The sequence below is a fragment of the Pteropus medius genome, unplaced genomic scaffold (assembly GCF_902729225.1).
Source record: "Pteropus medius unplaced genomic scaffold, Ma_sr-lr_union100, whole genome shotgun sequence".
NCBI classification, from domain to species: domain Eukaryota; kingdom Metazoa; phylum Chordata; class Mammalia; order Chiroptera; family Pteropodidae; genus Pteropus; species Pteropus medius.
This window is the reverse complement of record NW_024349802.1, coordinates 6520704-6544338: the sequence shown is the minus strand read 5'-3', so window position 1 is coordinate 6544338 and position 23635 is coordinate 6520704. Positions and strand designations below refer to the sequence as shown.

At 52.2% G+C, this 23635-nt stretch overlaps 1 protein-coding gene and 1 non-coding gene across 5 annotated transcripts in view; one reads left to right on the top strand and one right to left on the bottom strand.

Moving 5' to 3' along the window:
* The window catches only part of JADE2 (jade family PHD finger 2), a 50639-nt gene that overhangs the window by 24181 nt on the left and 2823 nt on the right, over positions 1–23635 (bottom strand). Inside the window, exons 1-4 of one of the 4 annotated variants that reach the window (XM_039836042.1) lie at positions 17203–22892; positions 15799–15856; positions 13763–13851; positions 3486–3643 (exon numbers count right to left, since the gene is read on the bottom strand). In XM_039836042.1, coding sequence (XP_039691976.1) covers positions 3486–3643; positions 13763–13851; positions 15799–15856 — 305 coding nt within the window. In that variant the 5' untranslated portion in view covers positions 17203–22892. Of the gene's footprint in view, positions 1–3485; positions 3644–13762; positions 13852–15798; positions 15857–17094; positions 17165–17202; positions 22893–23635 lie in introns of those variants that run through there. The other 3 variants (XM_039836040.1, XM_039836041.1, XM_039836043.1) reach the window with 3 other exon arrangements.
* On the top strand, positions 4986–5092 carry LOC120581876 (U6 spliceosomal RNA). The gene has a single exon (XR_005647393.1). It is a non-coding gene; the product is annotated as a U6 spliceosomal RNA (small nuclear RNA).

Below are 23635 nucleotides of genomic sequence, written 5' to 3'. Positions count from 1 at the left end.
GCCTGGCACACAGTGAGCAATATATGCATGTGAGTGTATATTTTAAGAAGTCACTCTGCTCCTTCTGAAATGGAATATGAGGGCTTTTGCCCTGCGAGGGCAGTTTCCTCTCTTGGTTCAGCTGTGTGCTGCCCCTCAGTTCCTGATGCCAGTTAATATGCCAGCTCCCCCCACCCCCACCGGTTGCCATGGTTATTGCTGCAGAGCATGGCCTCCATCTGGCCAGTCCTGCTGGGGCTGAGAGGCCCCTCACTTGCCCGAGAGGCCTCCTGGGGTCGGAGGCAGGGCTGCCAGGGGCTGTGACTCAGCGCCCGACTGGAGAGGGGAGGGCAGGGCCCTGGATGGCACAGACACAGGGCCGAGCTATGGGGAGGGCTCCTGGGCTCCAGGAAATGCCCCGGATGTGAGCAAGAGGGGCAGGAAGGATAGAGACAGGAGGCAGACTGGCCAGGAGGGAGGCCCAGAGGAGGTTGAGAGGGGCAAGGAGAAAGGCAAAGGGCTTGGTGCTCCCTTTCCCCACGCAGAGGCCCAGATGAGGAAAGGCCTTAGGAGATGACAGTGCATGACTAACAGGTCATTCGAAATAGAAGACAAATACTCCTCGTCCTAAGAAATTCTGCCTTTCTTCATGAGGTTCTTACTTGAATCAATACATTCCTTTAAAAACACAGACTGATTTTGCTGTTGTGACTTTGCTTTGTTTGTGTCCCCAGCATGTGCTTAGTCAGGGTTTTGGATAATCTTTGTCCGAATGCTCACCACCTATTGGTATAACTACCTGTGTGCTCAGTCAGCTGCCATCTTGCCAGAGCTCTTGGGGCTAAAATCACGTTTCTTTCTCTAGGAAGCTGGGGATAAGGGGGTCACAAAGAAAAGGCATTTCCTGTGCTTCCTGGGCCTCTCACCTTCATCTGTGTGGCCTCTTCTGGCTCTGGCTACGAAGGAAGCACTCTCGCCAGGCATGGACCAACGTGACCATAGGCCAGGGCCTTGGTCTCAGTGGTAGCCAGCAGAACTGAGGTCAGCTGAGAGGAGGTGTCAGATAGCTGGGCTGGAGTCTGGGAGAGGAAAGAGTCTCTACTCTAGAAGACCAGACAGACACCAGAGGTTGGTTTGGCCCTGGGCTGAGTCTCTTGGCCACACTGAGAGAACAGTATAGGCCCTCACTCAATTCTTGATCTGGGGGAAAGACAGATTCGCATTATCCAGATAAATTTCAGACCATGAGGTGGGCAGACCTACCCAAGGGCCAAAGAGGACTAGGCGGGGAGGGAAGGACAGAGTGGGTCGGGGTAGCAGCTGGGGGTGGGATGTCAGATCCAGCATGTAGAGTGATCATGGCACAAGACTCTCTCTGGGCCTCACTGGGGCAATCCAGGGCTTGTTCCTGTGGCCTGTGATTTCCTGCTCTGGCCTGCTAGGCCCCGACGGTCATGCAGGGAATTCCCCAGAATTTCCCAACTTCCTCATCTATAAAATGGGGACAGTAATATCAACTTGCTGGGGCTAAAATGATAATTAAAGAAGATGAACCTAACAGGGTCAGCACAGCAAGTTGTCAGGAAGAGAGTTCCTGTAACAACACTGACTGCAGAGGCTGCCATGCTGGCTTCCAGACGGGGGCCGTGCAGTAGGAGGCACTCAGGAAGTTGGAGACACCGCGTGGGAGGGAGACAGGGGAAGACGGGGCATGGAGATCTCACCAAGAGAACACCTCTCCCCCTCCCCCTCCGGTCTATCCTGAGAGAGCATGGACAGGCCAGGAGTGCCTGGTTCCTGTCAACTTAAAGCAGCTGTGTATATGTGGAGAACACACCTACTAGAGCCAGAGCCACGTGAACACGTGCTCTGCTGCTCTTGATGTCAACAGATAAAGCACCGGGCAGGCAGACCGAAGCCAAGCTACTGGTGTGGAAGCATCTGCAATTAATTACTCAGGCCAGCGGATGTTTCTGGAACCCCCTGACATTGACATCAAGGAGAAAGGACAGACTGCTAGGCCAAGCTTAATCAAGACTCACCCCTCTCTGCCCAGCTGGTGGCCCGCCCCTCCCCGCATCACCCTAGCCCTTTGGGCTGTGTTTTCTCATTCCACCACACCAGGCAGGTACTGTTCTCAGCCCCGTTTGACAGGGGAAGGAACAGGCTCAAAGAGCGCAGTAACAGTTCTTCAGTCTGCAGAGGTAAGGGCGCAAAACTGGCTAGAAGCCTGACCCATGTTCTTAGCCCTGGGCAGGGGATGTGGAGAATGAATTCTTTCTCCAAATCTCACATGTACTCCTTTCTGGAAAGGCCTGGAGCTTCCTGGTTCTCCAAAGGCCCCAGTCAAGTGCTGGTAGGAACTCGGCCCTCAGGAGCCACAGGAGGATGAGCTCTGCCCAGCACCCAATCTTCACCGAGCACCCGAGCAGGGATCGGTCTGCTTCGCTTCTGTAATCCCATGCCCAGCACAGGTCTGGCAGCAAACAGGTACTGGGTATCTGTGAGCCAGTCATGGGTGTGGCTGCCAGGAAGCTACGGCGTCAATGTCATGGGAGGTGACGGCTGCGACCTTTGCCCCAGGCCTGGTCAAAAGGGCCTAACTGAGAGCCATGGGGCTGCCAAAGCCAGGAGTGGGCTGCCAATAACATGAGCTGCCCAGCTCTGGAGGGCTGGTGGGCGGAGGAGGCCAGAACAGCAGGCCTCTCTGCCCCAAGACTGACTTGGAGGATTTCCCAGGGTGCAGAAAGCAGCACTTGGCTGAACTCTGCTGCTGGCGGCAAGGCCCATGGCCATGGGGCCACCTCCTGACAAGAGCACCAGGGGGTCTCTGACCCACAAGCCCAGAAGGCTATGAAGCCCAGCGAGGACTCAGCCCTGACCCAGCTCTGGCAAGGGGACTCTTCAGATGCTGGTCATAGCAACTGCTTCCTGAGCATCCACTGGGTGCACACAACTCTCTCCCGCTCAGGCCTCCTTAAAAAGGTTTAAGAAGCATGGCTTATCCCTGTCTTAAGGACTAGTTAAAAGCCTGAAGATATCCCTGATGAGCTGTGCTGTGGGACCCAGTTTGGACTGACATCGAGCTAATCCACGGCCAGTTTTTACCAAGTCCTTGTGTGCCAGGCCCTGTGCCAAGTGCCTTTCCTGCATCATTTCTCTACATCATCTCGACCACCGTAAGAGGCAGGTGTTATTGTCATCATTCCTGTTTCGCAGACAAGGAAATCGAGGCCCAGGGAGATTATATTTCTGACTCAATGTCACATTGAATGTGAGTGGCCATTTGACCTCAGATTGTCTGGTTCCAGAGCTGAGCCCAAGCCCTTAGCTTTAAAGGTAAACTACCAGTATTTCTGGAACGTTTCAGTGGTTTATGGTCCAAAAGAATCTAAGAACAGAGTTGAGCTAGAGAGGAATCCCAGGAATGGCAGGTGCCTTGCTGGGTCCTTGTCTCCCCTTCCTCCCCTGCCTGTGGCCTGTGGGCCTGGGGCTGCCTGGCTCACCTCACCACGGGCTCTGGAATGGCCTCTGCCCCAGCGGGCACTTGCACGCCTTTCTCCCATTCCTGTCGCCATGGGTCCGCCAGGATGTAATAATCATCCGGGCTGAGCTGGTACGAGTCTGGGATCTTCATGGCTGTGATCAAGTCTGTCCGGAAAACCTGGTGGGAACAAGGGTGGAGAGAGTGGTTTCAGACTGCTTCTGGGTGGTCTGCTCCACAGGCCAGAGGAGGAAAAGGCAAATGCAACTCACGTGGCTCTCTGCCCACTGACTCTAAGTCAGAAGGCAACACAAATGCACTAAGTACAATAATGCATCTTCTCTGAAGCCAGCAAGATGCTCAATAAATGTGTTGAATGTGTTCTGAACTGTTAAAGGACAAGAATTGAGTGACGAATGTGAATGGACCTCAGACAGAAGAAGAAACACTGGGAAAGGCAAAAAACAAAACAAATCAAAACAAAACAAGCGGAAAAATCAGATGGAAGAAAGGCCTCTGTGAACATTACACTGTCATTAAGTAAGTGTTCAGGGAATTTCAGATGAAGGTTTAAAACTATGTTTGCAGTTGCACCATAGGCACAAGTGGAGGTGTTAAAGAGTGCAGGGCGCCAATCCCAGGCAAATGAAATGCCAGGACCATATGCAAATAGCTGAGTGGAGGCTGGGGTTTGTGGCAGCCTAGATAAAGACCTTCCATTGGTCAAGATCTCCTCGGTCCCTCAAGAACAAGGATACCACGTGCCCTGCTCAGCAGAAGCTCTACAGCCGCGGCCTGTGTGTGCGATAGGGCAGGAGAAAGATGAGGCTGAATCCTTCTCAGTCAAGTCCATCTGAGTTCCCTCAGAGCCAGGCCATAAGTGGCTACACCCTCGCACTCTGGTTTTTCTTCTGGTCACTCAGGGGAAAATGCTTTTCTTAACATTGTCTGTTGCTCCCTCTCTACTGCAAAACAATCTCTAAGCCCAGCCCCAGCAGCACCGGCAGTGCCCCTCCTGCCCTGGTTGCCTGACCTCACTGTGACCTCCCAGGAAAGGCTGCTGCAGGACTTGGTGGCAGTTCGACTATGTGACTTGCATAGGTACCAGCTTCCCAGTGATCATTACATGAGAGTCACAAGTTAAAGGAGAGTTTGCATCACCGAGACAAGAAAAACTACTTCGAGGAGTCCCCCAGGCCTCACACCAAACTCCAAGTCCTGGACCCCCTCCAGGACAAGTCAGCATCTGCTGGCCTTCCAGAGGCTCGTGACAAACCCATTCACAGTAACCTCTGCCTGATCAGGGCCTAAATCACTGGTTGTGTGTGTCTCATTCAAATCTAGGGCCATGACAGCAAGGAAACAACTGAAATGGGGGCACCAAGGGGATTCGAGGCAGCATCTTGCAGAAACCTAATTAACGCCTGCGTCTAGCTAGAGAGAGCCCTGGCTTGAAAAAGGTCGAGTTTCTTGAAGACTCCATTTTTTCCGATATAATTTAACTGTTAAGACCAACACCCTAGTGCTCGCTTCGGCAGCACATATAGTAAAACTGGAACGATACAGAGAAGATTAGCTTGGCCCCTGCGCAAGGATGACACGCAAATTCGTAGAGCATTCCGTAAAAAAGACTAACACCCTAACATTTAATTAGGATGCCAGTGTGAAAAAAATTATATGAGATTATGATTAAATGCTAATTAAACAGAAGATGGAATGTGGCTAAGATTTTATAGCCCTGATAATTTGCATATCTTATTAGCAAGCAGTAAGTTGGCTGATACCAGAACACAAACTTGAGCACTCTCGGTACTTTTTTCAGGGCCTTTCCCAGCAGCAGCCTGGGCCTTACTTCCCTCTGGGCCCCAGTACAGGACCTGGCGGATGAACAGAACGCACAGTAGACTCATCACTGCCTTGTAGTTCTTTCGACCCAGGCGAGCAAAGGGGTATGACAGCCAAACCCTGCTGCTCTGATGCCACAGGCTGTAGTTTAAGCAGCACCTCCTCCAGGATTGTTTCTCTGATCACCTTGATTCAGGTAGTACTGACTGCCCAACAGAGCCACTTTCTAGCCCATCATCCTGCCTTACTTCCCGGCACTTTCACTTCTGAAAATTAACTGGTGTACTCGTGTCGCTGGTTTCTCATCATTCCCCTGCCATACCTGCCTGTCCTGTTCTCTGATACATTCTCAGTGCCAGGCACATAGTAGGTAGTCAGTAAACAGTGACTGAGTGAATGAATGAATGGGCTTCTCTGGGGAATCATCTGAATAGTCTGAGGCCCCCTGCTGTCTCTCAATGGTGCTTTTTGCACCCCCATTATTAACAGGGTGACACAACTTGTGGATATACCCAGAGCTGAAATCCCAAGCACATGCACGTGAACAGAGCAACACAGTCTCTGGTCTGCAGGGCTTGAAGCCTAAGGATCAAGCTGCTGCCCAAGCTGGAGTCCGAGAGACAAGAGTGCCATGCCAGACCAGCTGCGGAGTGGTGGCCTTGACCTAGGAATAGCCTTGGCACTGAGAACCTAGAGCAGGAAGGAATACTAGGCTCAACTCGGTCAGGAAGAGAGGAGTCTGGTCCCAAGAGAGCTCCAAGTTTTGTCCTGGGTCACTCAGGGAACAGGTGGCAGACTGGACACCAGAGGACCCATGGAAGCACACGAAGGGCAGTACCATCGTAATGGTGTCAGCCTACACTTACAGAGTGCCCTGTGCCCAATACCAGTGTAAGGGCTGTTCTTGAATTAATTTTTTACAACTCTGTGAGGCAGGCGCTAAACCTGGGACACAGGTTAGTTAAATAGCCTATTATAAGGTCCCACATGTAGGCAGTGGCAAAGAAACCCAGGGCAAGACTACTCCTGCGCCATCCAGCACTGTCTCACAGGCCCCCTGCCCCTATGGACACAGGGCTCACTGCCAATGCCCCTGAGTTAACCTAAAGTCAAATCAGGTGGCTTCCCCAAGGGCTGGAACATGCAAATCAGATGGAGGCTTTTGCAAGCTGCAACTGCCTGCAGGCTGAGCTGCAGGGTCTACCAGGCCCTGTGCCCACGTGAATGTAGTATCCAGAGCACTTTTCTCCCTTGGCACATAGCACAGGAGAGGACCCTGCTGAGACACTCTCCTCCCCTGCCAAAGTTGGGCTGGCCTATTTCATCCTTAAGGTCTCAGTTCAGCCCACATCTGCTCTGGGAAGCCTTTCCCGATCACAGGCTGGGTTCTGGGCTTCCTCTGAACTCCCACAGCCCCGGTATGGGAATCTCCTGGTTTCTTGCCACATCTCCCCACGAGAAGGTAAGCTCAGTGAGATCTGGCTGCGCGGCAGGTCGGAGCCCAGCAGTGCACACGAGGCCTGGCACGTGCTAGGTGCTAAGAGAGGCTGAAGGACTCAAAAGCCTTCCATGATCTGCCACCCCCTTCCTGGGTTGCTGCCTAAGGCTACAGCTGGGTACTCTGCACCTTCTACAGCAGCCTCTGTCCATTCATATAAAGCCCGTCCACAAATATGGCAACCCAGCTGTAACCTAAACATCTTTTTGTTTTGAGTTGCCAGAGGTTAGGCTTGAAAAAAGGCTCAATTATTCTCCTGGAACACCTTTGAATTATTTATGAAAACTAAATAAAGAATAAAATAGACACTGATGAACTGGAGGCCGTGCCATGGCAAGAAAGCTGAAAGCTGGAAAACAAGCAATTTTCTAAGAATGTGAATGTTTACTATTTTTCTCTTTTGGTAGAAATTGACAAATTGTCATTAAAGGTCTGTTGCCTAGCAACCAAGTTCTGCTGAGCTGCTTAGGGGATGTTAATTGTAGCTTCTTCAAACACTATGAAAAATGTTTAGAGGTCTAAAACTCTAATTTGATAACCAATCTGAGTGCCAAGGTGCCAGTGCTGCTCTGGAGGGAGCCGAAGACCCTGTGCTGCCCAGATGTAGAGACACAGTTCATGGCCTTGCCCTCTACAACCATCAAAAAGTCTATCTGGCTTTCTGCACTTATTTTCCTAGAGAGAATCAAAAACAAGCTCTGCCAGAAAGTATCAGCGGAGTCTGATATGATCTCCAAAAGCAAATGACAATGGGTAACTTTCACTGTGCTATACTAAGAGTCCTTATATATGACCACAAGATTTGTGGATGTTATTTGAATATTTTATCCCAGGACCTTGGGCTCTGCTTCCTTTTCTCAAGGGTGAATTATTGTATCATAAGTGTATTTCAGACAAGGAGGCACCGAGTTTAGTTACTTAAAGAAAGACTCCGGCACTTATCGCAATTACAAAATACGATTATTCGTGTAATTATTTGTTTAAAATCCATCTCCTCTAATAATCAAGCTGAGAGAGGCAAAGACTGCATGTGTATCCCGTTTATCAATATGCCGGTTTATCAAATGCCTGGCACACAACAGGTACTTAAGAAATGCCCATAGAACAAGTGAGTAAATGAATGAATGAACCTCAGGATTTGTCTGAAGTATGACTAAACTCTGAAACTTCCTGTCCTGCTAGCAGGAAACGTGGAGGCAGGGAACTGGTCCAGAAGATTCTTCCAGGTGGAATTCAGGAACTGTTCTTGGTCACTGTCCCAAATGGCTCTGACCAAGACTGCCTCTCCTTGACCTCTGTCCATATGAGGAGTCCTAATGCCAGCATAGGAGTGGCACCTGCCCCGAGTCCTCCAAAGGATGTTTGAGGGTCTGTCCTGAAAAAGCCCAGTGAAATTACTACCAGATACTTCATTTTGATCACAAATTTTTTTTCCTGAGCAACTCATCTCATTAGAAACGAAAGCTAATAGTGAAAAGTAATTGCCCTGTTGTGACCTGCCAGGTGCTGTGCTAAATGCCTCATATATATAACCTCACTTCATTCATATTACTCCCATCCTACAGCTGTGGAAACTGAGACCCAGAGAGGTTAAACCACTGTTGGAGGTCTGCATTGTCCTTTAACCACTGCAATACCACCTGCAAACCACCCAGCTATTTCTTCTTTTAAAAAAATTCTCTTTCCTGGGCTGGAACCTGATAAAGAGTATCTCAGCCAAAAGCAAAGTTACTTAAAATTAGGCATAAAACACCAGAGAAGGGCTCTGAGAAAAGCCACCCTCTGCCCAGTCTCTCATTCAAGCTACCACATTTGGTCAGACACTTCACACACACACACACACACACACCCATCTCTTTCTCTTTCACAAGGATAACAGCACTTCCTGCTCTTAAAGAGAATTTATTGCACACATTTCTTTTGCAAGACAAGTCCCAGAGGCCAGGCGGCCTTTCCAGCTGGCGGGAGCAGCAATGTTTCCACTATACGAGAAGTGGATTCTGCTCCCCACCCAGAGGAAGGCAGCGGGAGGCTCAGCAAGCAGGCGCTTAGCCCAACGGAAGGGTTCTCCCCTCACTGCCCGCCTGCTCTGGGGTAGCAGATGAGCTGCTGGCTAGAAACAGGGCTCAAAAACTGTTTTCTCTCTCAAGCTTGTGGGCATTTTGAATTTTACTACAATATATGCCATCATTGTATTTAATATAAATAAGATTATGTCAAATGTCTGGATAATACCTCTGCTCCTCCAGGAAGGCATCTTATTGATCCTATGGTTCTGTACCCCCAACATAATCTGGCCACCCTGCCTTCACCAAAGGTAGAAGGGTCCGATTTTTAAAAGCAATGGGTCGTGCCAATGAACTGCATCCCCATTCTTCTCCACTCACACTGCCTTTTCTAGGAGGGAGGCCACCTTATGTAGGAACTTTCACCAGCACTGGGTCCTGAGGACACCCTACTGTTGACAGAGGATATCCACAAGGATCACCTCTTTCTCCCAGGCCTTGTTCCCAGGGGCTAGAAGCTAAGCACGGGTCAAGGGACCCTGCGGAACCTGCATGGAGGCTTCATTCCCTCATCTAGGGATATATAAGTTTGTCACCAAGGCCTACAAAAGAGCCGACAGCTGGATCTCAACTCCCACCCACCCTGTTCTGGGACCATCAGGCTTCTGTCCCAGGGAGGCCAGCTTCACTTCTGCTCAGTTGGGGATTGCTCCCCACCCCCAGGCTCAACAGGCCTCAGGAAAGGAGAGTCATATCTACAGAACAGAAACTCCATGGCAGGGTGCAGGGTAAGTCTCCACAGATGATGACGCTGAGGTTCAGAGAGAAACAGTCACTTGTCCAAGGTCACAGAGCTCCTCAGTGGCAAAGCTGGCTGCACTTCTAATAACGAACACTTTCCTATGTAGCACCTGCATCCTGCCACAGCCAGAGGACAAGCTCCCTGGGGACAGGGCCTGCATTTTCTGGCCCCCTAGCACCAGGCAGGGCCTATCAGGTACCCTCTAGTGCTTGCTGAGTTTAATCAGAAGCTCTTGGGTCCTGAAGACCCACATCTCTGCCCACTGGCTGACTTCTTAAAAACACAGCTTTCCATTTCAAGACAGCCTGCCTGGGGGAAACCCCCAGGGTTGGCTTGCCCTCCTCACCTGCTTCTCTGCCTGGCCTGAGGAAGACAGAGCCACAAACGGCAGCCTCCAGGGCTTTCCTTATCTGCCCTGCCAGGGTGAGGGCTTGGCAGAAACCTCTCAGTCCCCTAGCTGCTGCAGGGGTGGGTAGGTTGGGGGTGAGCTGGGGGGCTGCCCCTACCCACATACTGCCTTTGCTTAGGTCACTGAATCAGGTTAAAAAGCATCTCAACCTCACTCAGGATCTTCCAGGGAGGCCCAAGCCAGGAACTCCTGCCTGAGCAAATTAAGAAAGGTCTATGGTAGCATTTAACCCTGGCTTCCAGCAGGAGTGCTTTTCAAAAGTACAGGTAGTTGGGCCCCACTCCAAACCATTTAAGTCACAATTCCTGGGGGTGAGATAAGATGGAGATCTGTGATCTTCATCAGATTCACAGAGATATGACCCACAAAGTCTGAAGCACCAATAACAATTATGCCATTTGGTGAGATGGGCCAGACCAAGGACTAACGCCTCAGCACAGTTTTTCCACTAAAACCACCTCCCCAGGGCAGGCTAATCCCTTCCCCTCCTTCAGAATTTTAAGCCCCAAGGAACAGATCTCAGCTTTGTTGGGATACTGCAGGCAGGCAGAGCAGCAGAAGGCAGCAGTGTGTGCCTTTGGGATCAACCCTACCTTCATCCTCCTCTGCCAGAGGGGATCCTAGGGCCGATCTTGGTGTATTTCCACCAAAAATCCTAACCCAGCCTCCCAGGACTCCTAGGGCCTGTTCCTTCAGCCCCCAACACTGAGGCTCACACTCTTTTTCACTCTAGCTGAAGAAGGCCACCCACTGGTTAAGGGCCTGAAGAGAAGCTGGGCTTCAGGGCCTCGGCCCTGTCCAGGGTCCTGACTCATGGTTGGAGCACTTTTTTCTGCCCCGGGGCACTATATTCTGGTGCAGAGGGTGTCCCTGGATTGGCACCCTCAGGGTGCCCTGGGAAGGACGGGCCTTGGTAGGTCATCACAGAGGCAGTCCCTCCAGTCTCGCCTAAACCCAACCCCAGCTTTTTCCATAGCTGTTGGCTTCACTATGTGCTAGTGTTGCTGCTAAGTACTCCTGGGCCGCAAGCCCCTCACCCCATCACTATCCATGTTCAGAGATGAGAAGACAAGTGGACCATGTAGCCACCAGGGAGGAGCCTCCTGCACCACTCAAATCAATTTGCAAATATCCTGGCTGGGAACTTGGGCCAGAATGGAGCAGACTGTGTGACCAGCCTGACAAACACCCTACAGGCTGCTGCAGGCGGGGGGTGGGGGGGTGGGGGGGGGAGGCTGGGACAGGGCAGATGGGGCTCCCAGATCCCGTCCCATCAGGGGTTCCAAAGCCCTGAGCCTCCAGGCCCAGCAGACTAGAAAGGCCCTTCTCTCCAACCCATTCACAGAAAGAGAAAGGAATAGCCCAGCGAGATTTAGTGCAAATGTTCTCTCTGCCGCCAAATCCTCGCTTTCATCTCCGCCTTCTCATGAGCCAAATAATTTGGAAGCTTTCATTGACAGTTTCCTCTGCCCCACGATAGCTTGGAATTTATGGCAGCTATGGCTCAGCCTCCTCACTTAGGGGACAAGGGAAACCTCTCAGGCTGCTCTCCAGCCTGCTATGGGAGGAAAAGCTTGTCCTTGGCGACAGTTCAAGGCGGGGAAGACTTCCTCAGTACTCCTGTAGCCCAGGACTTGAGGGCGAGTGTCCCCAGTCAGGCCTCACAGCCTCCCGAGAGGCTCCTGTGCTGGAACCCAGGGCCGCGCATAGCCCAGTCCCCAGCAGGGCTGGGCACTCACACCCTTACAATGGCTTGATTCTATTTTTAGGTGGGGAAAGGTTCAAAGGCTCTGAGCTGGAAAACACAAGAGGCAGGGGAATTTTCAGCCCCATGCAAATCACTCTTTCCCCCAGGCCTTTGCTAACACCTGTTTCCTCCCAGGCCCCAGCCTATCCTAGGTGTAGATGGTAGCCCGGCCCCTGGGATCTCTGCCCCTCCTCCCACAGGTGCTTTCAGGGATCAGAGCAGGGGGAATGAGGGGGTGGGGTGGGGCAAGGAGCCAGGCCCTAGAAGCTCCCAGAACTTCTCCACCTTTCTCCAACTCGAATAACCACAAAAAGCAGAGGGCAGGTTCCTCTTTTCCAAAATGGCCAAGACAATTGCTGCCTCCCAAGACCAGGAAGACACATAAAGGTGGTTATTGTTTTACTAATTCAACTGCAACAATTGAGGAGCCTCTATAGATCTCAACGTGGGGGTGGGTGGGAAAGGAGAGGGGGGATGGTAGGGTGGGGGGGGTGGTCCCAGGGGCTCCTAGCACCTACTTCCCAGTGCACCTGGGCACATCCCACTGAGCAGGGCTAGTCCAGGAGGGCACTAAGAGCCTCCCATGCCCAGCTTCCAGCTTCCGTTCCAGTCCTAACTGCATTCCTGGGGACATCTCCTTCCATCTCCACCCCTCCTCCAAGGGGCAAGGGAGGACAATAGGTTGGGGGATGGGGGTAGGAGGCATCAGGTCTTAAAGGTTCCCTGCCTCCCACAAAGGAAGAGTCTTAGGCTCAGCCACCTCCTGGAGGAGGCGGGGAGTCGTTTTTCAAATGCAGAATTCTGTGGAAGAACCCCTAGGGGCTGGCTAATGACAGCAGCACCAAGATTGCCCCTGTGGTGAGGGCAGGGAGAGGAGAGCCCCAGACTGAGAACACAAGTACCCTCCCCTACCCCAAGCCAAGGGCTCAGCCCAAGAACTCTGGGCCTTCCCACCCTGGGCACTGTTGGCCCCCAAAACTTCAAGTCTTGGCTATATAACCTTGGGATCCTCAGTTTGCTTATTGTAGCAGGACTGAGGACTCTGGGCCACTTTTAAGAATTAAAAAACCGAAGTGTCCAGCCCAGTGCCTGGCTACCCTGTAGGCTGCAGAGCAATGTCTCTCTGGAGGTCTAGATTCAAATCCCCCTTCTTAGATATTCGGTGCTCTTGCAGCCTCATCTGTGCTCAGGGAAAGGTGCTGAAGACCTAAGAGGGAGCAATGAGACCCTAGGGTGTGATTTTTTCAGAGGCTGCAGGAAGCTGGACGCCAATGTCCATTCATCAGCCCAACCCCAATGCTCTTCTCCACAGCTCCAGGAGCCAAATGCCTCTACCTGCCACAGGAGACATCCCAGGTGGAGGTAAGGAAGGATTAAAATGCATACACATGTGAATCAGGCATAATAAGGAGCAGATAACTGGGTGACTCTGAGGACCCCATCCTTCGCCCCTACATCAGCAATCCTGCCAGTGCAGTAAGAAGCAGTGGCATGTGATACACTTTAAAGACTCAGCCTTTAAAGGCTCGGTCTTTAAAGTGTATCACATGCCACTGCTTCTTACTGCACTGTCTCCACCAAGCTCTAAGCCACCATCGTTTGTCTCCTGATCAACTGCAAAAGAATCTTTCCTGCTTCTGCCCTTGTCCCCCATATTCCCATCTTCTCCTCACAGTAGCCACTGGGACCTTTCATTAAAACATCAGACTATGTCATTATCCTGCTTATAATCCTGGAAAGAAACTTCTAGTCCAGGTCAATAGGAACATCTTTACAACAACCTACAAGGCTAAGAGAGCGACACCCCCTCTCCCCTCCCATCAATTCCACTTAGCAACACCGGCCTCACTTGGCAATGACTGTGCCCTTTGCCAGGAGTGCTCTTCCCCCACACATCTGCAAGGCTCACTCTCCCTCATTCGCCCCAGGTCTCTGCTCCTGTCACCTCCCCACCTCTGCTTCATCTTCCTCCAGGACACTTGCACTACTCACCTCTGAGGGCTTCTTTTCGTTCTGCCGGGGCCAGCCCGACTTGGTGTTGCTGGGCAGTTTGGAGCATCTTGAGGCAGATGTAGTGTGACCTACAGAGAGAACACAGCTCATTAGCAGCTCTTGCAAGGCCAGGAACACCATCCACCTGCGGTCCAAGGATAGGAAGCCTGTGAGGAAAGCTCTAGCTTGAAGGTTCAGGAGGTGAACACCTCTGTGAGCACCTGGTGAACTGTCCCTGCTCTGAGCCTTTCAAATGATGAGTGGGGACATGATGCCTCCTCCACTCATCAACTAGAAGGGGCTTGGAAAATAAAAGGCGGTGACTAGGACTAATCACTAGCTTCCTGTGTGACCCATGACAAATCCTCTGCACTCTCTGGTCCTCTGCTTCCTCCTTGGCGTGATGCCAAATGGGTAGACAGAGGTAGGACAGGGCAGCTGGAATAGTAGTGCTCTAAAGCAGACCCACGGACCAGGCTTGAGCCTGGCTCAGCCACTTAACTGCTCGTCATCCGGCCAAACGGCTTAATCTCTCTGAGCCTCAGTTTGCTCTTCTATAAAATGGGGGTAAGAGAATAACTATCTTCAAAGGGTTACTGTGAGAATTAGATATCATACCTGTAAAGTCTTAGCATAGTCCCTGGCACACGGTGCTGCCTTAATAAGCATGAGCAATTATTATGAGGGTCTAAGCCCTTACTGGACAACAAGGCTGTGGCTTCCAGCCCTATGGGTCAAAGGAGCAGCAGTCATAGGTGGGCACAGTGGAGGAAAGGTGGAGAAGGAGCATGCTACAGCCTGGCCCAACTCCGAGGCAGCTACAGGGCTCAGCTGCCCAGACACCCACCCCTGCAGGTGCTCCGCCCTCAAGGGTTCCTTTGCCTGTAATAAAGTTAGAAGTAGAGGATGCGGTTCTTTTTGGCTGTGCTGAGCCAGGCCACAGGCAGCGTGGTTGTAGCCACAGAGCGCCTGACGCTGTGATCTCTTGCCGCAGGCAGGAAGGACTGACTGGCCAGGTTAGACGCCAGAGCCAAGCGGAGCAAACAGACCCCAAAGGACACACACGAGACCTGGAGGAGAAGGGACTGGGACCTGACCCCCACCATTCTAGTTCATCTGCCTCAGGTTCTGGGGGGTGCGTTGCAAAACTCTGGGAGCTCTAGGAGGCCTTGGAGATCTCCCTAATCCCAGGTGCTCACCACATATGTGAACAAACCAAGGTCTAGAGTTGTAGAACTCCAGGCCCAGCCTCCTTGGCAGTATGGCCTCTTCCTTAGCCTGGGCTTCCACCGGGATATACCACAAATGAGGAGGGATACTCCTGGCAGTGTGTCTCTCCCACAGGGCAGAATGGAATTCCTTACTCCAACCGGCTGATACAGGCCCAGGTTCCTGGGGCAGCTGAGAAGAGCTGCCTTCTGCTACTACAGAAAAGCTCTCGGAAAAGGCTCTCTAAACTCCATTTCCTCCTTGACAATGTCCCCCACCCCCTAGACATCTAAATGACACCCCTAGCCCATACGTAAGTCTACCTCTGAGATTCTATTACCAAGATCCCATGAAAGGCAGACTCCAATAATATCTTCAGCAAATATTTACTGAACACCTATTATGTGCCTGATCTAGCTGGAGATAAGGCAGTGAATAAGACATAACCCTTCTATCAAGGAGCTTACCAGTGGTTAGGAATGATACTTATCAGGTAATTACAATAGTGACAGGTTTCCTATTGGTTGGGGACGTCCTATAAGGCTCTGACACAACAGTAGGGCCACAAGGACAGGAACCTAAGAGCCACGTATGTAAAGGCTCAGAGGGGAGCTGAGACCTGGAGGGAAAAGGGGAGTAAAGTAAGGAGGACAGCAAGACCCTGGAGGCCAGGGTGGAGTGGGGACTCTCTTAGGAGCAGAGGGATCTGATCTAGCTCACGCTTTTGTCAACACTGAGACCATGGGGCAGCCTTCCCCACTCTGGGCCTGAGGGCCCAGTGATGACTCAAATGCTTTCCCTGTAGGAACCCAAATGGAAGGTCTTACTGTCAGTGGTGTCGGAGTTGTCGCTGCTGATGGAGTATTTTCGCCTCTTCTCTTCCATCTGCAACAAAAGGCAGGTCCCATTACACTAACAGGCGGAATGGGAAATCTTCAATCTCTCTTAAAATCACCAGTACCTACCTCCCCACACCCGCCTGAAGCAGAATGAGAACAAGGCCCTGCCCCAGGCTTCTCCTCAGCCAGCCCCACCCCCTCTCCACCCACCCTAGGGAGGAATGGGGTTGGGGGAGAGGAGGCTGCATCTCCTATCTCCTGAGCCCAGAGTCTCAGAGGAGCAGGAGTCTAAGACAGAGAGGGAGGGCAGCAGGGGTGGTCAAAAGCCCAGACTGAACAGTAACTAGGACCTGGCCAGCCCCAGCTTCTTCCACTTGAGGAAACTCAGGCCCATCAGAGAATCCACTCCCACTCAGTTGCAATGGGTGCCCTGCTGGGTGCCTGAGGTGGGGAAGGCAGAGGAAACAAGATTGATTTTTTGCAGTAGGACCCTGCTATCTGGTTTAAAGGACAAGCCAGCAAGAACAGCACTGAGGACACATCTGAGAGGAGTGGCTAGAAGAGTGTGGAAATGGGGGTGGGGGCAGGGAGGCTCCAAGCTGGGTCCCATAGATACACCAGGCCCAGGGATACTGGATCTGGGCTGGGCTCCCTCCCGCTCCCAGTGCCCTTCTCCAGAGAATACTACAAATCCACTTTATCTCGACTGCAGTATTTAACTTTAAGGTAAGAAGGGCAGCTCTCCCACGCTGAGCTGCTTCCTCCACCCATACCATCTCCGCTGTCTCCTGTTTCCTAACAACCTGGTGAGTTGTGAGCTATTAGCCTCACTTACTGGGGAGGCTCAGTGCCTTGTCCTGCTAGTAACTGGCTGAACTGGGATTTGAATCCACGTGGGCTGATCCCTGAGCCCACGCTGAGCTGCCTTTGTGCCTTTGTCAGCTCCTGCCTGTTGGAAGTGCTTTCCTACCCACTAGGTCCTCTAATCCTGCAGAGTGTCCAGGGTGGCAGAGCCTGTTCTTGTCCCCACTTGGAGGGGAGAATACTGAGTGGCTTGTTAATACGCCCTGGGTCTCGCAGCTCGTCGGAGGCTGAGTCCTAAGGTGAGAACAGATCTGGGGCTCGGGGCCCAGAGCGCTTTCCACCATGTTCCTATTAGTCTGGACTCTGAGTTGCCTCACTACCCGTAGCAAAAGACAAGAAGCCAGTGTCAACAGAAAGAAAGCCCTGTTGCACAGCCCTGCTGCAGGCCAGCCAGGCTCCCCACCCTGCCTGGGATCCTACCTGCCATGTCACCACCCCGAGTCTGCCCATGCCAGGCCTGGGATTCCCCTTCTCCTACTGTGGCCCAGAGAGACCAGGGAGCATTAGGCAGGGCGCGACTATCCAGACCTCTGAGTTGACCAGGGGGTCCCGCCTGCCTTGGACTTGACCTCGGCTAGGAGCTTCTCTCCACCCCAGTGTTCCCCAACAGCAGGATCAGGATGACAGGAAGGTTCATTGAGGCTGCTTGTTGCCCAGCTCCAAAGGTGCGTGGACAAGTGCTCTGCAGAGGGTGTGGAGGTACAGAGAGACTCCTGGTGGTGTGAGCAGCATGGATGGCACGCAGGGAGGCTGGAACAACAGGACTAAAATTACTAAGCACTCACTGCAGCAGGGGAGGAGGATGTCCTGGTACACAGGGACTTCATTAAACCCTCAGAACAAACAGAACTTCGATGCCAGTGACCATGACAGTTGCTTCCCTTTTGCAGATAAAAACGAAGCTGAGAGCTTAAGTGACTTGCCCAAGACTAGTGCTTGTAGCAAATCTGGCTCAGGAGACCACACTCTTGACCTTTAGACCTCCCTGCCACTGTGCAGCAGAGTGCAATCAGCGGCCCAGGTCGTAGAACAAACGGGGCAATAATGCTCCACTACCCACAGCAGTCCATCCTCACTGTCATCTGGGGTCTGAGAGTGTCAAAGGTGACTTCAACAGAACCCTGACTATAGCCCACATCTTGCCAACCCAGCCCTGCCACGGGTAGGGTAAGAGGAGGGGAGAGGTACTATAAATTCACCCAGCTATTTTCTCCGGCAATAGGCTGTCCAGGAATTGCATTTCTGTTCATTTCCTGCAAAGCAGGCACCTCCAAGCCAGGCTCTCCCATAGCATAAAAGCAGGAGTTCTAGATTCAGGGGTACTGGCTTCAAAGCCTAGCTCCACCCCTCACTAGATCAGAGACCACGGGGAAAGACACACCTCCCAGAGAAGGCCAACTGGACCTGAATTTTTACATAAATCTCCTGAACTTAAAATATTGGCAAATGACTCAGAATTTTTAAAACACTTTGAGAGGGCCAAACTAAACACATCTCTGGGCCAGAATCAGCTGGTGAGAATAAATGAGAGCAGCGTAAAGCCCTTAGCCCAGTGGTTTGCTCTCCACATAGGTGCCAGTTAATACCTTTGGGCCAGGTGGTGAGTCTTTCTACCAGCACCTACCTGAAAGGCTCCTCAGAGGGAGCTGTGACAATGTATAGTAAGGAAGGGCCTCTATAACAGGATCCCTGACTGCTGCCACCTGTCTCATAATGTTCTTTCCTGCTGCCCAGGACCAGTGATCAGCCAGCATGAAGACCTGCACCCGACCCTCAGCCGGCTCCCTGTCCAACCTGCCCTCCGTGGAACAGCGCAGAGTCCTCCTGGGCAGGGTGTTATTAAGAGAACAGATTTTGTGGTGGCTTAATTAGAATAATAACTAGGCTTCAGAGGGAAGTCACTGTTTTGTGAGTGAATCTTCTTTCCTTTGAACTAACTCTGTTCCAAGGGCCTCCCTGCCTCCGGTGAGCCTCCACCATCAGTGGCTAATGGAGGCCCAGATGATGCCTGGGCTTTCTTGTGGGACAACCCTTCACCTCACGAATGCCCCTCTCCACCTCAGCAAGAAGGACAGGGAGGACTCCACTAGAGCTGAAATCCAGGGCTGCAAACGCAGGTGGGGGCTGTGGGTGCTGAGACTTGATCTTAGTCTCTAGGTTTTCCTTCTCCCCTGGCCCCTCTAATCTCTCCCAAAGCAAGATCTGTTCTGTGAAAATCCCTTAGTGTCACAAGGCACTTGCTTTTGGGGACAGAAAGTGCTCCGGAAACCTTTCCTACAAAGGAGACTCTAGGAAAGAAAGGGTCCACTTTTCCTTCCATTTCTACCTCCCACACCATCCCCAGCATGGACACACTGATAGGAATCTCTCCTTTGCAGTGTGGGTATCATAGGGTCTCCTCAATGCAGCAGCAGCCTACGGCCTCTCTGTGCATCCTCTATCTACCCCGCAGCCAACTCTTGGCTAGTCCAGTGGGCTCTCTCTCCAGAATATACCACGAATCCACCCCCTTTACTCCATTTCTACTTATACACACTAGTCCGAGCCAGTCTCGTCTTGCCTGACTCCTCATTTATCGCCCAGCTTCTACTGTCATTCTCCCATAATCCAGGATCCACACAGCAGCCAGCATTATCTTTAAAAAGTATAAATCAACCATGTCATGCCCGTTTAAAATCTTTTAAACGCTTCCCTACTGGCCAAAGGACAAAACTCAAGCTCCTGATCACAAGACCCTACACGATCTGGCCCTCACCTACCTCGACAAGTCCATATGGACCACTACCCCTTCCCCAGCACTTTCCAGCCACACAGTCCCCCTTTCATTTCCTGCAACAAGCTCAATAATCCATGCCTCAAGATCTATGCACAGGCTGTGCTCTCTACCTATAATGGTTGACGCAGTCTATGCACGTCCAACATTTTATCTTTCAGCTTAAATGTCAGAGGTCTATGCGGAGGGCCTCATCTAAAGAAGGCTCATCACCCCGTTATTCAACGTCTTCACAGCATCCATCATAATTTGTGTTTGTTGATCTACTTGTTGAATATCCTTCTCCTCCAAAATGTAAGTTCCATGAGAGTAAGTCTGTCTGGATCCCTGCTGGAGTCCCAATGGCCCTCCTCACGTTGTACGCAGCGCATAATAGCGAGTGTATTCTTGCCCCCTCCCTCTAGAAGTGTGGAGACCACACAGCCCAGCTGGCCTGCCTGTAGCTCGCAGGAACAAACACCCCAGCCCAAGATTTCATCCTGTTTTCACAGCCCCCTTCCCCATCTTAACCTCACACATTTTCCAAGAGGCTTTATTTGGTTGGGCTCCTGGCTAATGATCAATGTCAACTCAGTAATAGGGCAGCAATTTGATGGCAGATGTTTTCTTGGCAGCACTAGTCATTGGTCTTAGTGGGGGCCTCGGATCTGGACTTGAAACACCAATGCCCAATGCCAGCCCCCTTTAAAGACCTTTCTGCAAATAAACTCAAATAAACACCCTGGGCCTCCATTAACGCCCTTCCAGCTGACCCTGGGAACAGTGGGCCTTTCAGGCCTGCTACGACAGCCGCTCCCTGGGCAGTTAAAATGCCCCAACCTGGCCTCCGGACTCTCCTCTCTGGGGCCACCAGGCCTGCCCTGACCGCCACCATACACAGCAGGATTTCGTCTTCCTCTTTAAAAAAGGGGGTGGGGGAAGCTTTCAAGCAGGCAATTTACCATTCCAGACACAATCTTTCAAAGAGAAACAAAAACTCTCCCTGTCTGAGGCAGACCACTAAGGCGTGTGTGTAATAAGATGCTAATACAATTTAATGATATTTCGGCTGGAAAACCTGTCCTCAGAGCCTCCTTGTGTCGGGAAGGCCAGACATTCAGAAAACAAGAACTGCACACTCTTAAATGTCTTTAAACGGGGGTCAGAGCCCCACTCTTTCCTATCTCTCATTAACTTTAATGCCTTCTCGGGGACAATAATTGCCATTACAAGAATGATTTTGTACACACAGATCCTCAAACTTGCTTCTCCAAGCACAGGGAAGCCTGCACTCTCCTCTGACATCCATCACTGCCCACCTGCAATGCCAAGTGTCCCAGAGTGCACCCAGCTCCCTTAGGAGATGCTGCCCACACCCACCCTCCAGACCCAATTCTGGGGACACACCAAGGGGATCCTGGGAGAATGAAAGGGGCTTTGCCTACTTTGTCCTTCAGCACCTCTCACCCTACTTACTCTCCACCTCAGAGATGGCAGAGCTCAATCCGCTTGCTCCCACAGATGGCTGCCCATTGGCAACTGCAGGATCCTTCTGATCCCTTCTTCAGAGAAGGGAGCTAGCTCTTCAGCCTAGCCTAAAGGGGAGAGATCAAAGTTCGAAGCTACATTTGGGCTCTCTCCAGATCATTAATATTAACAGTAAGAATGACTTATACTAACCAAGTGCTTACGACCACATGCCTGGCTTTGGGTTTAATCTTCTTTGTGCTATATGGCTTAATTCATACACCCACCATGAGGTAGGTTCTGTTACTAACTCTACTTGTAGATGAAGAAACTGAGACACAGGATAACTGTCACGACTGGGGACTGCATAGCCAGCATCCAAACCTCAGCTCCAGATAGTGTACCCCATCCCACCGGGCTACAACACACAGGCCTACAACTCAGGTGTGGCTGGGGCACTCTAGATTCCTGTGGGTTGTCTGAGAACTTTCCTAGGTTCCTAAGCTTTGATCACATGGTAAGGATCCTGTGTGGAGGACGGGAAAGCCAGGGGTACCCCCCACACACCTCGCACTGCTGACATGGCCTCCCCTTGGACAATCTAAAGGGAGAACTTGAAGCCCACAAAGAGCCTGCTGGATGAGCTGTGAAGAATTTGGACTGGAAGCCTCTGACCTGGATCTTGGGTATAGGACATCTAGCTCCCCGTTAACCACAACACCCTGTCCCCAACTTCAAGGACATGGAAGTCAGTGTCAAAAGCCTAACCTCAAGACTCAGGTGCACCTGGGGGCTGGGGACCAGCAGTCTCACCTCACCTGTCAATGAAAACTAAGTGAAGATTTCTGACAGCCTCTTGGATCAGTATTACTGGCCGTTTAGCCAGGCAATTTAGGAAAAAGAAAAGCATGTTGGATGGGAAATGTTCTGGAAACATTTGCTGCATCCTGAGCCCAAACAACTTTATCCTTAAACACTTCATCTCCAAAAGTGTTGGGGAGACCCCTAGCCAAATAGTTTCAAATCCAACATTCACTGCAAGTCCTGCTGCCTGGGGCAAGGACTTCCCTCTGTGAAGCATTTGCTGTGGAACCAAATGCTTTTCCACTCTAAACAACAGCCAACAGCACTTGGGACAACTGAGAGGGCTCCAGATCAAACAAACATCCCTTTTTTTTCTACCATGCAAACTTTCTCAATAAATTATTCCCCCACTTCGGATCAAAGCCTGTTTTTGCAGCCTGTGACCTAAAAAGCAAATAGCATCTCTTAAACATGAAAGCCCTCCTCCCTGCCTGGGTAGGCTTTATTACTCATTCCTTCCCCTTACAGTTATTCTGTTGTTATTTCCCTCCTCTGCTTGTTAGATGGTTCTGCGAGTTCCAACCCGCTCCAGGAAGATGGGACAGGAGGGATGGTGCGTTCGCTTGGGGCCTTACGGTGAGAGAGGAAGTCAGGGTAGGGGAGAAGCCAGCACCCTGGGAACCCAGGAAACAGGGCCAGACTCGGTTGGCAGCTCCCTGCCCGGCCCTTTTGCCAAATGTCCTACTGGGAATTTTACCAGTGAAGGGAGTTAATGCCACCCTGGGAGGAGGGGCCAGACGTCCCTACCACCACTAGGGCCCAGGACGCAGTCTGCAAACAGAACCATAAAGGAGACCTCCTGACAGCCTGTCTGGGCTCAAAGCTCAGGGCTCCTCTCCTTTCAACAAAGGCAAGGCAGCAGGTCAGCCATGCCCACTCAGCCCCTCCCCATCCCCCTTGGCAATGCAGAGTGCAAACAGGATGCGTCCTGATGACCCCCTGCAACTCAGCCCCTGGATGAAACTTTGTCTCGGAACCCTGCAGTAAATGAGCGGGGGTTGTTGCTAAGTGCAAAGGCTAGGTTTGCAAATCTGCAGACGGAGTTGCCAACTGCAGCCTGCTCTTGGCATCGGGCAAAGAGAAACATGGCCCTTCCCGCCCCCACCAGCCCTGAGCACGAGACTTGCGGCGAAGGTGGTAAAAAAAAAAAGTCAAGTGCCCCGGCGGGCAGCAGAGGCTGTGGAGATTGGGTTGGAGGTGGTGGGGGGCGGGGGCAGGAGTTGGTGGCACGCGCCTCCAGCCTGCCCCTGGAGGTAGTCCGCGGGACGGCAAGCTGGAGGCGCGCCGGCGTGATTCCGACCGCAGGAGCCGGGAGGAGGAGCCGGAGGTGGCTGCGGGGGGCTCCGGCCCAGGCGAAGGAAGGGCAAGAGGCGGTTCGGGCCGGGGGTGGTGCCGGGAGGTGGACTAGACGCCCAGGGTGGGGGAAGGAGGTTAGGTGATGCGGGTGAGGGCGGCGGAGCGCCTTGGGGGGTGAGCAGCTCTGTGTGCTGGGGAAAAGGGTTCGTGGGGGGGTGGGGGTGGTCCTGGGCCTCTGGAAGCTACAGTGAAGCCTTCCTGCCTGTCTCGCAGGCACCCCCATCTTCTGACATAACAACTACTGATTACCAAGCTAACCCCTCTCATTCCTTGGCCTGGAGAAGAGGGTGTCTCAGCGCCCAGGGATAGGCGGGAAGGGACCGGAGGGAGCCACAAGTCTGCACACAGGCAGGGAGGAGGCAGGCGGGAGCCGCTCCGCAGGCGCAGGAGAGTGGGTGGGAAGGAGGGAGGGAGAGAAGGAGGAAGAGGGAGGAAGGAGGTGAGGCCGGGAAGATGCCACTGCCGGGGGCGGGGCCGGGCCGGGGATCCGGGAGAGGGACTGCAGCGGCGTTTGGTGGGGGC